The 15,928-nt window shown below is 40.9% G+C and overlaps 3 protein-coding genes across 4 annotated transcripts in view; 2 read left to right on the top strand and 1 right to left on the bottom strand.

Annotated features, from left to right (window-relative positions):
* LOC143177566 (transmembrane protein 230) overlaps window positions 1-8,580 on the bottom strand; it is a 30,828-nt gene extending 22,248 nt beyond the window's left edge. The window contains exon 1 of the mRNA XM_076375571.1: window positions 8,438-8,580. The gene's annotated coding sequence lies outside the window, so the exon portion shown is untranslated. The remainder of the gene's footprint in view (window positions 1-8,437) is intronic.
* The window catches only part of LOC143177565 (uncharacterized), a 29,744-nt gene extending 18,470 nt beyond the window's left edge, over window positions 1-11,274 (top strand). For both annotated transcript variants that reach the window (XM_076375566.1, XM_076375565.1), the window contains 3 exons: window positions 1,740-1,856; window positions 2,715-3,217; window positions 3,331-11,274. In XM_076375566.1, the coding sequence (XP_076231681.1) occupies window positions 1,845-1,856; window positions 2,715-3,217; window positions 3,331-3,904 (1,089 nt within the window). In that variant the 5' untranslated portion in view covers window positions 1,740-1,844 and the 3' untranslated portion in view covers window positions 3,905-11,274. The remainder of the gene's footprint in view (window positions 1-1,739; window positions 1,857-2,714; window positions 3,218-3,330) is intronic.
* Window positions 11,275-12,003: 729 nt separating this feature from the next.
* The window catches only part of LOC143177564 (uncharacterized), a 271,830-nt gene continuing 267,905 nt past the window's right edge, over window positions 12,004-15,928 (top strand). The window contains exon 1 of the mRNA XM_076375564.1: window positions 12,004-12,201. Within this exon, the coding sequence (XP_076231679.1) occupies window positions 12,187-12,201 (15 nt within the window). The 5' untranslated portion in view covers window positions 12,004-12,186. The remainder of the gene's footprint in view (window positions 12,202-15,928) is intronic.

Here is a 15,928-nt window from a genome sequence, read left to right as displayed (position 1 = left end):
GTTCTTATCGACATTACCATGCGATGTAGATAAAAATATTGGCTTTCTAAATTTGGTTTTCAGGGTTTTATAATATGCGAAGGTTGGAATTTTTTGTACTCTATTTCAGCATTGACGTAACAGAAATTTATATTACAATTAGGGAATTCGAGATTATAAAATCTGATGACGCGTGACGTTGACTAATGAAGGAAATTTATTATAATATGATTGTACAAATAAGCAAATTTTTTAACAATGGGATATTACTTTTTTTAATGCTAACTTCTATATATCCTATGTAGGAAGAAAGTATTTCTGTGAAGAATAAATATAAAGGATAATAAAATCCAGCATAATTTAAGATTCATGAATTTTATATCTTTTTAATGAGTAGATCATAACTGAGCGAAATAAATGAAATAAAACTATAGGTATTCTTTCTACTCTCTATATTATTTCATTTTCTGTAGCTTTGAATGCTTCCAGATATTTCATCTCACTATTCAAAAACCATATTTATTATATCATGGATAATCTTCTTATCAGCTGAAAAAGTTTCACTGATCTGAAACTATTCTTTTATGTAAGCCTCGTTACGATTGTTAAATTAAATCTAAAAAACAGACTTTATGAGACTACTATTGTGTCCTTAGCAAGAAAATTTCCTAAAGAATCCAATAAAAGCAATTTTGTCCAAATTGCTACAATGTTTCTATTTTGAAACATACGTTCATAAACAAGACTATCAGCATTCAATTTTAATACCTGTCATTTAAAAAAAAAACGATATAAGTGACATTTTCAAAAAAATTTCATTTCACGTTTTAATTAAAGTTTGGGAGATAGCATTTGCATTTTGAGCAAAACGAGATTGAATTAAAAGATTTTCCTTCTGAAATATGAGAAGATGTAGATCTATAATGTCATACTGTGATTCAAACTTTGAACATTAACTGACTACATACCTATTGGGTATTCGGTATTTGATAGTTCAGTTGAACGAAGTTCTTACATACCAGATTTTTTATTTAACACTTAATCATTGCCTGTTTACTTCATTACTTATTTAACATTTCACGCCACTTGCCTATGAAGGACTTCGTATCTATTTTTGAACCTTATTGTAAGAATAGACGCAAGAAAGCCAATAGCTGAAGCAATTTGTACTGCTCTATTACAAATATCTAGTCCACCAGATATTACTCTACTCTCTAACATAGCTGTACTGCTAGTAACATAAGTCTAAGCATTGTTTTCAAGTTTGGTGGTAGTGGTGATGCATCTCTGTTACAGTATAAGGTATTTCTTGGTTTACCAAAGTTTCCGTACACTTTTCTAGTGCACAAGGAAAAGGACACTTTCTATAGGAAGCTATCGGAGATAGGTAGCACGTGGCAGTTATTTTAAGACCTGGCGTCCAGAGCGTCGCCCGCGGCTAAATTCCTCTTTATCCTGCTGTTTCCTCGTAAATTTCTACCCTTTCATTCCAAGACACTACTCTACTCAGCACGTAACGTGAGAGGTACCTTCCCTTTAACTAGCCGGCTCCTGTATTCTAATTTTTCCACGAGATGAAAAGCTTCCCAGGTGTTTCATTCGCGGGCCTATTGCTGGATAAATGGCACACCGTGACAAGAATATTGCTCATTTTGCACTTGTGACAGCGTTATCGCAGCGAGTAACCCGTTTCAAACGGAAGAATAGACTCTACGTTGTGCTGGAAGCTGTAAACGTAACGCTATCTCTCTGTTTTGCAGTTCCATCAAACTTTGTTGACCTACACGCGGGACAGAGTATGGGACTTTCATTTCTACGTGGCTAACGGCTGGCCCGAAGAGGCGATCTGTTTGCATTTTCCAGGGATGACATTATCTGTGAGTATAAAATAAGTTTTCGTTTTAGATTACGCTTCGAACTGCGATCGATAACGCCTCCCAGCGGTGCACTCGCTACATCGTGGGCACAATCCCGTTTCCCTCGAGAACATTACGGGAAGATATCTGACATCACTCAAAACAATTTTCCTTCCTTAGATAAACGTTAGCGACGTTCCTGCATAGTCACGATCCAAACAAATTTTCAGACAAATTGATCCATTTTAATGCTCTTTAAGTATAACTCTGTTGAATCCTGAAAGGACTAGAAAATACTATTACGGTCCCGAAAGATTCAGCGAGGCTACTCAATTCGCGAACAGACGTCGTAAAATTGAAAAGAAGATATAACTCGCGTGTATCCTTCACATTTATCTTGCTTCTGCACGTATCATCCCGTGATTGGCCTTGCACCCCTTGCAGTGCGGAGAAGTTGGCCCACATCCTTTGCTGGCTTTTCGCCAATCTCTGCTAGCCTTGCCAACCCGTTTCCTGACGTTCACTGGTGACTCCTCTAATCTGCTCCCCCCCGATGACTGTAAGCTCTTCAGCTAATTAACACGTTCGCGATTTGTCAATTTGGCCGCTGGTCCTCCCAAGTATTTACCAGTGCATAAACTAGTAACCTCTGATATTCCCCAGCAAATTACACAGTAGCGTTAACTCCTTCACCCCCTGAGTCACAGCTTGCAAAACACCAGCCAGTGTCTTACGGGACAAAGCTTAAAGCGTTATACGAGACCGGCGATAAATAATTCATGGCGCCGGCCGACCTAAAGCCTCTCGCAACTTCCCTCATTCCTAGCGCCGTCAGAGGACCAATCTTTCCTCTAACTTGATCGCTTCACCGGCTTTCAGCCTCACGGTTTGCTCTACGAGAGCGTGGGTGTCTTTTGTCCCAACGACCGGCTGGAGCTGCTTAGGCTGCTAAGGGAGGAGGACATTCTGATCGACTGGTCGAAGCCACTCTACATCAATTTCGTCCACTACAACATCGCCGAGGAGCTGACGTGCCTTTACGAGGGCACCGGTACCATCGAGAGGGTAGTAGGCGATGTTTTCGCCTGCGATAACCCCCAGGATGTCGACATCCTCCTGGACCCTAACGAAGTTGGCGACCCCGACGTGGAGGTCCTCCCGCTGAAGGCGGAGCACGCCGAAGGCATCCACGAATTGTACCCCGCGAACGACATGGAGTGTCACGAGGTCTTTCTGCGGCTGATCAGGTCCCTGCCAGCGGCTGGGGTCTTCGCCAAGGGCCGCCTGGCCGCCTGGATGGTTCAGTCCTATTACGGAGCGATGTTCTCCATGCAGACCAAGCCGGAGTACCGGAGGAAGGGTTACGGAACGAAATTGGCAAGGTAGAAATGTTTCCTTTTGAAAGTAGACTATAATATTGCGATCCGTTTCACGGAGATCTCGTCGGGAAGAGGGTCGAAAGAGACTCGTCAGACTCACGATTACGAAATCGTAGGTACCTCACGAAAAAGGTGGCCGAGAGAGGTTACCAGCCCTTCGTGGTGATACGTCCAGAGAACGAAGCCAGCCAGAGCCTGTACAAGAAGCTGGGCTTCAGAAAGCTCTACCAGACGGTCCGGATGACGTTCATGCCCTCCACGTGGGAGGAAATGGAAAACGACACCTGTCACATCTTGAGGGACAACATGGAGAACGCATTCAGGCAGCTGACAATCGAGCAGAAGGTGGTCGATGCATTTACAAACGAGGAAGAGTTCATCATCAACGAAGAAACCGTGGACGAGGTAGCTGAGAATGAAGTAGAAGACGTTGGAGTAGTCGAGGAGCCCAATGACGAGCAGACAGAAGAGAATAAGGACCTGCAGGAAGAGGAAGCTGAACAGGAACCTGAGGAAAGAATAGAGGTGACCGAGTTGTCTGTCGACGACATCGCCGAAGAAGACGAAGAAGCTGACGACGCTGCAGAAGAGGTAAATGACGAGGGACCTTCGGGAAACGCTGAGGAAACGTCGAATGACGATGGTAGTAATCAAAACGATGGAGGAACAGAGGGTGGGGACTCGGAATAATTAACCACGAGTCCGATTATTCGATAGAAGGTCCATGAATAAAATTATGTCGCGTTACTCGCTCGAGAGCGTGCTTTTCCCTTTTTGCCAGCTAGAATTTATAAATCCAATTTTTGAGGGAAGACTAAGATGGTCAAAACGTTGAGTATCATTTTGGATTTACGAAACTGGTCCCAAATACGTCCGAAATAAATAGCAGTTCTCGTAGAAAACTGTCGTGGTAGTTTTTATAACGGAATTCTATTCAAATCAGAACAATTGAAAGTATCAGTTGTGATAAATGGAATTTTTCACACTTGATCGATGACGAGTTCTAAAGGGGCGGTTTCTTGCGAAAGAGCTCTCGAGCGACATCGACGACGAACGAAAGAGAAAAAAAAAAAAAAGAAGAAATTATTTTACGAAATTTAACGACATTAAGGCACCACGTTCGTGCGAGGCTTCGATTCACGTACGAAGAGGCACGATTCTGCGTACGGTTCCTCATATCAGACTGTTTGGAGAATGTCGTGAAGGTCTCAGGAATCAGCTAGTTGTATCCTTTTGGGTTGCCAAGGTTAAGCGGTTTCAAAGTCTATCCATACCGTGTTCGGTATTTTCCTGTTGTACTTGGTGGATTCATTATTTCGAATGTTTAGCATTGTATTTATCACGATTGTATATCTTCGTTGTATATTCAGGGGGTTGACCCAAAATCGATCGCTTATTCGAAGATGTAATCATGTCACATATGTGATACGTATTTTTGTCAAATTGTGTAGGATATCAGCGATTGGTGGCAGAACTCTAGTAGAATTCGATATAAAAAAATACGATCAAAGATGTAGGATAACATGTTTTTTCCTTAGTTTTACATTTGGACAAAATGCCTCTGAGTATTGGTCATTTTTATTCCAATTGGAACGTATTTAAAATAATGACGTACAGCTTAAAAGCAGAAAATATCATAAAAAACATTTAAGAAAGTATTATTTTATACTTTCGATTTGTTTGTTTTTCTTCTTGCATAAAATTATTTCAACTAAGCTTCTGCCAACGTTTGACTGATAGTCTATACTCCTGATGAATTAAATTTTACCCACACTATTGCTAGTATTAATACATGTCTACAATTATTTAATTCCACACGTCTTTCCTACACATGATTGACTGTATTGATGGCGCATTAGTGTGGTTACAATTAGTTACGTCAGGAGTACAAATGGATCGTGAGCGTCGTTGTTTGGTAAATTGAACGTAACTACGAAGAACATTCTTGAGGAGTACAAATTGTATTGGATTTGTTGTTGCACAAAGGAGAAGGCTGGACGCAAACGACGAGCGTGTTGGTTACTCGACGTTAGTTTTTTAGCAGACAGAATCCACGATAGACTTTGAATTACGATAATCATTCGTGTCGAAACGTTGAATCCTATTAACAAAAGGGCGACCTGTCGTCGCGGGACGCGCGAACCCCTAGAAATTTGCGCGGTCGATTGATCTGTGATTATAATTTCTCTGTATAAAGTAGCGGTTCGAACATAAAAATCCCGAAGCCTCGTGCGACCTCGACACGCTTTCCTTCAAACACAAGTAGAAGCAAATCGCTGTGCCGGTATGTTCGACCAAATTCCAGGATTATCAATCGAATTTAAGAGATAGTACTTGCATTAGAAACTTAAAATATCAACTCCTTGCGAAATTATACTTTTAGGAAAATATTTTCGTTTTTTCTGGAAACCGATTTTTATTCAAAATGGAAGCTTTATGGATGCATACATGATGTGAATGGATAATACAGAATTCTATTGCATGTCCATGGAATGGCGAAGGAGAAGATTTCTGATTTAAATAGATTTTAAGTTACAATTTCAAAGAAGATACTTACTACCATGAGTATCTTCTTTATCTATTATGTACGATTTTTGTATTAGATAAATCAATTTTAAGATTCAAAAGGAAGACAATATTCTTTGGCTAAGAAACAAAATAGCAACTGTAATTTATTATTATTTGCATACTTTTCAATTTTTCTAAAGGATACTACATAGATAAATAAAGAATACAGGATGAGTCTCACAACTGTATCACTTGAATTTTCTTTAACCTAGTTGTTGCATGAGAAAATGTTTCATACGAAAATTGTTTGATGTCAAGAGAGGCATACCAATGAGGAGCATACCTTCGACACCAAATAACTTTCGTTTGAAGCATTTCTCCATGCAACAAATAGATTAAAAAAAAATTCAAGTGATACAGTTGTAAGACTCACCCTATATATTTATGAACAGAAATCTAACAGAAAAGCCTACATTTTGAATAAAAAAAATCGATTTTCAGATATCCATTTAATAAGAGCATAAACATTGAAATACGTACACTTACCCTTTTTAAAAGGGAAGTTCAAGTACAATGAATTAGAAAACAAAAGCCTCAACATTTTGAGTCTCTAATCCAATGTAACTCCTTAATAAGAAACGACCAGAGTCATAAAATGGATCCTGATGCCCCTAGGTTAGACGCACCGCTGCAGCGATCGGTCTAGCGTGCGAGCCAATGATAATAATACTAATTAGTGACGATCTTATGAGTAATATTATTATTAGTTACAGAATATACGTGTATAAATATGAATATACCGCGCGCAACAAGGGAAGCTCGGTCGGCCCGGTTCGTGGCCGATGAGAACCGTTTCTATATAGAAACTGTATAGGTAGCCGCTATTTGTATCATTTTTTCTACGTTTCATAGACGCGACTTTGTCGACGTGACGGGTTTAAACGCGTCGTAGAGAAAACAGGTTTGAAAGGTCGTGGCCGGAACGACCGTGCGATTCTTCGAAGGCCCTCGAAGCCTCTCCTTTATTTTCGATTCTCAACGTTTCCGGGGGCCAGCTGTGATATTTTCCCCACTTCACACCTTACGCTCTGATCGCAGTATCGGGTTCATGGGGGAAGGTCGGGATTTAGAGATTTTGCGCCTCGAGTGAAATTGCGACCAAAATGCAGGACGTAAATAAATCATGAGAACGAACTTAAGGAATTTACTACAGTATTTTATTCGCTATGAACTTGTCAATCACTTTTTAGAATTATTGCTTCGTTTTAGTCGTGAACGTATTAATTGACCTCAGGTGCTTGTATCTTATACTCAAATAAGTCCGTTGTTTGTAAAGAGCCACGAGGTCATAGCGAATAACTGTGCATATTGTGAATTGGCTCAAAAATATTCAATCTCTTAAATCTGTAGATTAGTCCTTGCATCTGTAATTTATTTACATCCTGTGTAACGACCACGGAGAAATCTTAAGATATTAGAGGATATTATCATTTTTTTTAAGCTTTGAGTCTGGTTTCACTCGAGGAGCACTGTGTCGAATCGTGAACTTCCCTGGGTCGGATTTAGGCGAGAAGTCTATTGTTGTTAATGGAACACGCCGAAACTCTTTGAATTCCACCGATGTTTTGCCACTGACACGTTTAGAGGAGCGATTCAATTTGTTTCGTCGTTTTTATCCTTTCGGTCATTGACCCTTGGAGGACCAACGGAATCGATGTTGGCTATAGTGCGAGTAATAATGCGTTAGGGGAATTGTTGACTTCAATTGCACGCACATTGGCAAGTTTAGCGTGAAAACAACGTCAATTACTCTGCTGTCGTATCCTTTTTAAACATTTCTACTTAATTGCATCCGGTGATTAAATTCACGCCTGATTTTAGATTTTGAATGCTGTAGATCGACGTAAATAATTTAGCTTGTAAACGAGCCTTAGTTCTGCGATTTCGAACGACCATTTTTTCGATAACTTCCTTGTCAGTGTGCACTGCCATTGTGGTACACGTCAACGCGGACTATTTACAGTAGTCGTTAACTGAACGTCGAAACGGGTTCGTGCGTTTTCAATCAACGAGGGTGGCATAGCGAATCAGCGAATTCTATAAAATAACGAGACCCTCACAAGTCCATTGGTACCACTTTCATAAAACTCTAGCGAGAAATAGAACACTTGAAGCTTTTTATAACAGATAGGTCTTTACAATCCTTTACAATCAAATATAAATAGTAAAAAGCGATGGGGACGATTCTCGTTCAGTTAACGAGGGTGAAAGGCTATCAGATAACAAGGGACTATTGTATCTTCGAATTCACCAGTACGATTGGGATTTTAAAAAATTAGACAAAGCAGCAATACGAAACCTGCTCACTCCCACAAAACAATGTATTGTACAAGAAGATTGCTGTCCTCTGAGCGCGAGGCATCGCGTCTTGTAACTCAATATGTTGCGCACGGTTACCTTGACCGCGTTATAGAACAAAATGCACCGTGTAATAAAATTCGTTACGTAATTCCTATTCCAATTTACATCGTTAACTCGCGACAGATTGAACTGCAGACGAAAACAATCGGTCGGTTAAATGTGCGCGACAACGTTCCCCATTGCGTATCAAAGTAAGATAAAGAATCGACGTACATATTTTCCTGTATATCGCTTGAACCCGTTAAAAATTCGCTCCGTCGTTTTTAACAGTAACGATAATTTTTAGAATCTTACCTGAACCACAACATTCCGTCGTTGTTTGGTACACTGTCTTACACTATGCACAAGCTTCGATGAAATCCACGGATTGGATGCAAATGGCTGTTACGAGAGACGCGAATTTCTTGGTCGAGGAACGTGAAATGAAATATGTGCTGCATTCTGTAGAAATACATACAGGGTATTAAAAAAAAAATTAGGAATTTGGAGCAATATAAAATTTTGTCTCGTTACAAGCTTACGAATCGGAATAAGTTTGAGGAATTTAAAAAATGTAAGAAACTGATTTTTAAGATTACTAGAGGCAGTAGCAACTTCAATTTGCTTTCTCATAGGACTGGAGCAGTTATATTGAAAGAAGAGTATCAAGAAAACGCGAGTACAGTATTTCCTTGTTATAGTCTTGTTATATGTACCAAGTTGGAAATGATTTAGAATGGAAGAATTTTATTTGCAAACACTGTCACTCATAATTTTTGAGAAGACCAAAGTGGGATTCTATGAGCATAAATTGACCACGATAATGAATTCCACGCTATAAATTCGTCAGTGAGCAATGAGGAAATACTGTATACCATCAAGCTTGTATCGAAAGAACACTTAGTTCTCATTAAAAGCTATAAAAAATGTTTAATCACTATGAATTTGAAATTTATAGGAGTTTCTTCGTAATGTATTGACAATTGTTTTCTTTACAATTAACGTAAATTCGAAAGCTGTTACGTCCACTTCAGTTTCTGACACATTTGTCAATTCTTAAAGTTCTACGTCCTTCGATAAGGAGGTCAATAAGGCTTGGACTATTAATACAAATGCATCACCCATTTGACTATTTTATCACGAGTATGGAAGAAATACTTAGAATCAATTAAAGGTTATGTTACGATTTACAAACGCGCTAATTTAAAACACAAGCTACTATTAGGCCAATTGTAAATTACTTCAAAATAATGACATCGGAAAACTGAAAAAGAGACAGCAGGAGCACTTTGAAACATGCATACATTAATTTATAATTTGCAAGTGTCAGTCGCGGAAAACACGTGAATGTAAAATCAAAATTCTGTACCTTATATCGCAAGAAATGATTTTAGGATTCATTTAAACATTTTTTATTTCTCTTGATGAGCACTGTGAGGTCCTAAAGTTTCAGAAACTATTTTCAACGACCTATAGGTCTGCAACTGAGAACAATGAAATTTCATAGATGGAACAAATTCATCGTAGTTCCTAAATTTTGAACTAGGTAGCGGAGGTGGCTAGTGTCGCTGTGACGTCACGCCTGTTCCCTCCAAATTGGTTTTGTCACGCGGTGCACTTGTCGTTTCGGTTCCTCGATTGCGTCATGTCAATTACAATTTTGAGTGTAACAAAAGTCATTATTCGCATCACAGTAATTAATGCTAGAACACTGGTTAAAGATTCTATTCAGAAATGAACGATATACAAGGATGTCAAGGACTTCTCTATTTCGTCTTATCCTCGACTTGGAAGACTACGATCTAACTAACTGCATGCAGGTGAATTGGCATTCGAGACTCGTTGCGTCCACTATGCGAATAAATCATCGGTAGCTAGAAAACGAAGGTAACAAATTTATTCATTTTCCTTAATTAACGTAGCTACCATACGCATCGATCGTTCTAGCTGCAAAAAGTTTCCAGTTATTGGTGATGCGTGCATAATTCGCACAAAAGACTTTCTCGTAATAGCCATGCAACATCTACCTATATCGTCCAAGTTTAAGCAAGTCGATTATGGAATTATGCGTTCTTTGCTTTGACGTTGGCTTGATGCAAAAATAATAATAATAATAATAATAACAAATGATAGTTGCAAACAGAAACGAGAAAAATTCAAAGAGATAAAATAATCGTATATAGATATATTTCCATACTTTTGAATCGCTAAATTTTGATCAGCACGATAATAAATACGTATCAATGATCGCATAAGAAATACATTCCTCGTGTCTAATAGTTTGTTTCGTTAATTTCCTTCGTTATTTCTGCATCGATCCAACGACTTAAATTTTTTCGCACAATGCGCCGCAAATGAGCTCGCCAGTTCGTGTACCCCTAGGCGCTTAATTTCTCAAGCGTAAAATTATTCTCGATTCTAACCTAAAAAGGTGATCGACGGTTATCGGTCGTCTTTCATTTGGTACGCTTCCGTGAGCGTTTTTTCACCCTTTCCATTAAATTGCCGTAGCGGCAAATCGGGAAAAGCGAGCAAGAAAATGAGTTGACGGAGGAAAAGCAACAACGAAGTAATTACCGCAATTAAATCTATAACAGCCTGCGTCTAGTTTCGTAACCCAAGCACTGTGCGAATCAGTGTCTCGCGAGATAGGCCTAAAATCCGTCTGTCAACACCTCAATTGACACGTTTCTTCTAACGCTTACTGTAAATATATACGATATACATATATACACATATAAATATATATATGTATCATATATGTATTATACATATATATATATATATTCTTCCCGTTTCCTTGTGCACGTTGCCTTCCACTTACACAAAAAAGAATCTGTTTCGAGCAACACTAACACCTCAGCCCTATGAAATACGAAAGTTATAAAATAAAATGAATATATGAACGAAAGAAATGTAAAGAAGAGAAAGATTATATCGCGAACACGAAGAAATATCGTGAGTTGATTAATTATATACGGAGCGATAAGAATGATAAACTGGTTCGGCACAACAGCGCGCGCGGAGGGGCGTGTTGTCCGCTCTGCCAGTAGGCGTCGATTCGTAGAATAAAAACGCTAATTTTGGGAAATATGGAAACTGGACATGAGCTTTTTGGATAATAAATGGAACAAACAAATATGATTTTTCAACGACGGTGTCATTTATTTCGTACCCTTTTACCCGCCGAGTCCGAGGCTCATCTCGTCGATACATAATCACTCACAACAAAGCAACAAACGTGGCAGCACTTACATACATCGAGCATACAAATTCTAGCGACTCGCGGTGCACGATCGACGCGTTACGCAACCCACGACAGCGTAAAGTAACCGTAAGACATCGTGCTGCTCGCGCGACACTTCAATCCTCGATACTGGGTAACTGTGGAATCCACACAATCGAGTCGTCGCGCACGCAGAGACACGAAACTTCCCTCGAATGGTACGACGATTTCAATCACCAACAGCACAAACAATTCCCACGTCGAATTAAGGTTAGAACACTGATATCGGTCCCGAGGAACTCGAGCGCGACGCGAATCCAGCGGACCCCTTTTGTCGCGGTCGCTCTCGCAGAGGGTCAGAGTCGCGGAAGGGCGTGATCGCGACTGGAGAGTACGTGGTATCGGTAAATGTGCGAGAAGATGAAGAAAATCGCAAGGAGATCGCGGCGTTACTGGTGCGAGCGGTCGACGAGAACGAGGAGAGACGACAGGTGACTGGACGTCCGCGCCATGCGCGTTGGTCGCTCGGGCTCGGGCCTGGTCGCGCGCGCTCGCCAACGGTCGGGCGCCTCCGGCGGCGAGTGGTGGGGCGAGCAGTGTATCCGTGACGTCACATAATTAGAGTAAATACAAAGTAGTCTTGATGGGACAGCGGCGTGCGCCGCACCGTGAGTCGCTGGTCCGCGCGCGTCAAACCTATATCGTTTCGATACACGCACACCGCGCTTCCGTGTGTAGCCCGTGTTGTATATCGCGCTATGTGCCGTCAGTGTGTGTGTGCCAAAGGATCCTAGATGACTGTGGGAATAATAGTGAGTGACAGCCGTGCAGCAAAGAAATGGAAAAGATAGAGGTGAGTGAATATTTTCCACGCACTTGTTGGCTCGACACGTCGTTATTTATAAATTAACGAACGCCCCGCCGTCGGTCGCGTCAGTGTCCGAGATCGAAACGTGGACACGGTAGCCGAGTCCCGCGCGGTTTTTACACCCCGCTCTCGCCGTTCATCCACGAATTTACCACGACTCGTGGTTCTCGGCTACTCGTCCGTAATGCAGAAGTGACAGCGTGGTGACGAGTGGGGGTAGGGGTAAGCCGGGTGGAGGGGATGCGATCGTGTAGTGTAGTTAGACATCTGGCAACGAATGCAATTGTGTGTATCTTCGACGTGCTTACACTATTAGACGGACTGATTACTCCTACCGTACTCATCCTCGCCACCCCCCTTCATCCCTCCGATCGTCCGTTATCATTACGCCGTCTTTCTCTGTTTCATTTTCATTTCTCTCTGTCAACTTTGTGACTCTACTTTTATCTCTCTTTTCTCTTCCCTCCGCGATGTCCCCCCCCCTCCTCTACCTCTCTTTCGCTCTCGGACGTTTCTTACCCCTTCCCCCGCTTTCCCCGTGTTCGTTGTCCTTCTCTTTCTCGTTGGTTCGTTCTCTATTTCTATCTCTCTCTTTCTCTCTCTCCGTCTCTGTCTCTTTCATTCTCTCCCTCCCTCCCCTTGGTTTACATATCTCGCTCGCTCCTCCTCGCTCCCTCTTTATCTCCGCGTATTTATTCTTTCTCTCTTTCTCGCACTTCTGCCAGCACACTTTGTGCCTCTTTCTCTCACGTTCTCCCCCTCCTCCCCTCTCTCATTCTTCTCTTTCGTGTTCTTCTCTCATTCTTAGTTAGTGAGGTATTTATAGATGTGCCTTAACCCGATTTAACACAGCCACCTCGACTCGCATTGTCCTAACGACGATTTAATGAGAAATTACATCCCCCCCTTTCCCCCCCTCTTTCTTCGTTGGTTTCTCATCTCCCGCCGAATTCGACGGTTCACGGGTTTTCGAAATTCTGCCTCCACCTACGAATCTCTCGTCGTTCTTTTTCTCCTTTCGTTTCTTTCTTCTTCGCGAAAGCATATTCTCCTTTTCTTATATCGTGGCGTTCGAATGGCATCTTAAAAAAGAGCAAACTTGCACGCGGAAATAATACGCAACTGCCACACTGTAAGTAGTGTGCACGCGTTCACGAGAAGTCAAATCGATAAGTGTTTCCTTTATATTTATTAGGACGAAGTGTTACGGCACAGCGGATGAACGAAGTGTCCCCCCGCTCTCGCCGTTTTAAAGGATATTTCGTGCGCGGGGGAAGCGTTCATCCGTGGAGTGTGAGAAGAAAAATATATTTGGGGTCGTTTCGTGGAAAGCGTACAAGGTCCCCGGGATTGCCAACATTCTATGCTCCTTTCCTTCGTTTTTTCACCCACTTCGGTTACACGAGTTTGTTTATGTGGCTGCTTGGATGATCAAGCCTGCGTTTGTTTATTTATCGCCTGATGCGTAGGAATGACCGTAAGCTCGGAATGGTTGCGACTGATTGCGATATTTCTTTTCATCTGCCTCTCATTCTGCTCTTCCCTTTTTTTTTTTTTACTGTTTTCCGATTTTTATGTTTCAATTGACGAATCGAAAGCATAGGCTCGGAAATTAAATCGATAACGCGGGGTCGCGTGTCACGGCTGGTAATTATGTTGTATCAGTGGCAAACGCGGTGAGCGTCATTTTTGTTATCGTAACTCGACCGAGAAGTACATAATGCGCACGAAATGCTCTCTATTGTCTTTTCTTCGTAACGAGGAAACAACAAACTCCTCGTGCAGTTTTTCGCGACGTCTTTGCCCCGCCCCCTCCACTCGACTCCATCCCCCTACCCTGCCCTCCCTCCAAACAGCCTCGCTAGCCGGGCAACGACTTAAAATATTCTCTCTGTCTCTTTTTTCGAGTAAAACGTGCTCTTCCAAAGGGTTGTTTAGCGTCTGTAGAAATTTTTGTTCCCCCTTTCTTCCTTTTCTTCTGCTCTTCTCGTCGTTGTTGAGACGGAAAATAGAAACTGCAAGATGTGCTGGTGGTAAATGCAATAATAATCAGTGCACCAACGAAAATTCCTATCCCCTAGCGACCTCTATACACGAGCGTCTATGACGTAATAAAATTATATATTTATAGGACGCGATGCTATTTAGAGTATGATAAGTGAGGCACGGCGAAATGTTCATTATGCAACATTCAATAGACTTTATAAACTAAGTTACGTTTCGTGGCAGGCTTCTACGTGTACAAAGTAAACTGACAATATAACGAATATACGTCGACCCGAGCATGCCTTCGCAATTTGGAGAGAAATTTCATACCGTCCAGTCTGCGATTCAAATAATCCACGTCGAATTGAATTTTTCGAATTTCGGTGATTTCATTAAAATTTCATAAACGGTACGTTTGAAATTTAATAATTCATCGAGTGGAAGGAAGCGTTGTAAATAATGCGTATACGTTTCGTTTAATAATTCCAGGCATAGGATTAAATAGTACGCGGATAACGATTAAAATACATAATGCTTTGTCCTTGTGGACCGACGAACAAGCGTTGTACCTACGCGTTCTTTATTTTCCCATGGACGAGCGCGCGCGTGATCGCGATTGGGCACTCATAAGAAATAACAGAACATTTATTTCCCGTCGGTCGTAATTTTCGCGGGGCGTTCTGTTTCGTCCAACCGTCGAATATATTTAATACGCGTTTTTGCGCGATTTTTCACGCTCGAGGTCGCAGCGACAATTTTCCCCAAAAATTATGTTCGAAATCGTTTCGATAAGAAATCTATTTCTGCGTTTGGGGGAAATTGCGTCACGGCTGCGGGAGAGCGGCTGACGTCGCGATATTTACGTTTAAGGATTTCAATATTACATAAATAGACATGCGAGCGTGTGCATGTCCGCACGCGCGCGCCTATGACATCTCTAAAGAGATTAAACTGGGAATTCAGTCGGTTGAGCAGTAATTCATGGCGCCGATAACTTTGTCGTGGCCTTCGTGTACACGGGCAAACAAAAACGCTTCTCACGGCAATCATTCTACTCCGTGTGATTTATGTAATTTAATATTCTCTTTTCGCTCTTGATTCTCTTTCGTTCTCGTACGCACCGCATATCGACCGCAAATATAGCACCGATAAAAATACTGCTTCGTAACAAGTGCTTGCACGACAATTATATCTCGCAGATTATTAATTATATCTTGTTTTCTGGTTAATAATTATTAATGCTTTTTCTGGGTGTGCACAATGGACTGAAAAATATCCTGTGGACTGAGAAAAATTCATTGCTATTTAATTATATAACCCATAATTGATTCAACGTTCTTTTATTCATTTTTAAACCTACGATTGATCGAATTGACAATGCATTTGTGTTGGGGTACAAGATATTTTTTATCGATTGTACGTACAGTCAAATCTTTCATATTATTGTTATTGTGTGTACGATAGATAATTCACAGATTTGTTCATTTGTATTCAGAACATTACTTAACACGTTGACTGCCATGGCACTCATATGTGGGCAAGAATGATTACTTGATTGTGAATTCCATTAACTTATATAATTATCAATGATATATGGTAATGAAATATTATGATCATTGTTACTAATAGGAAAGGAGCACTATAACATAAATACAAAAATTTATTAAAAATAATTTTTTTGAAGTTAGTATTACGGGTACACACACACCAGCAATGTGACTTATAG

This window comes from Calliopsis andreniformis, chromosome 3 (genome assembly GCF_051401765.1).
Source record: "Calliopsis andreniformis isolate RMS-2024a chromosome 3, iyCalAndr_principal, whole genome shotgun sequence".
NCBI classification, from domain to species: domain Eukaryota; kingdom Metazoa; phylum Arthropoda; class Insecta; order Hymenoptera; family Andrenidae; genus Calliopsis; species Calliopsis andreniformis.
This window is presented reverse-complemented; position numbering and strand designations above follow the sequence as displayed.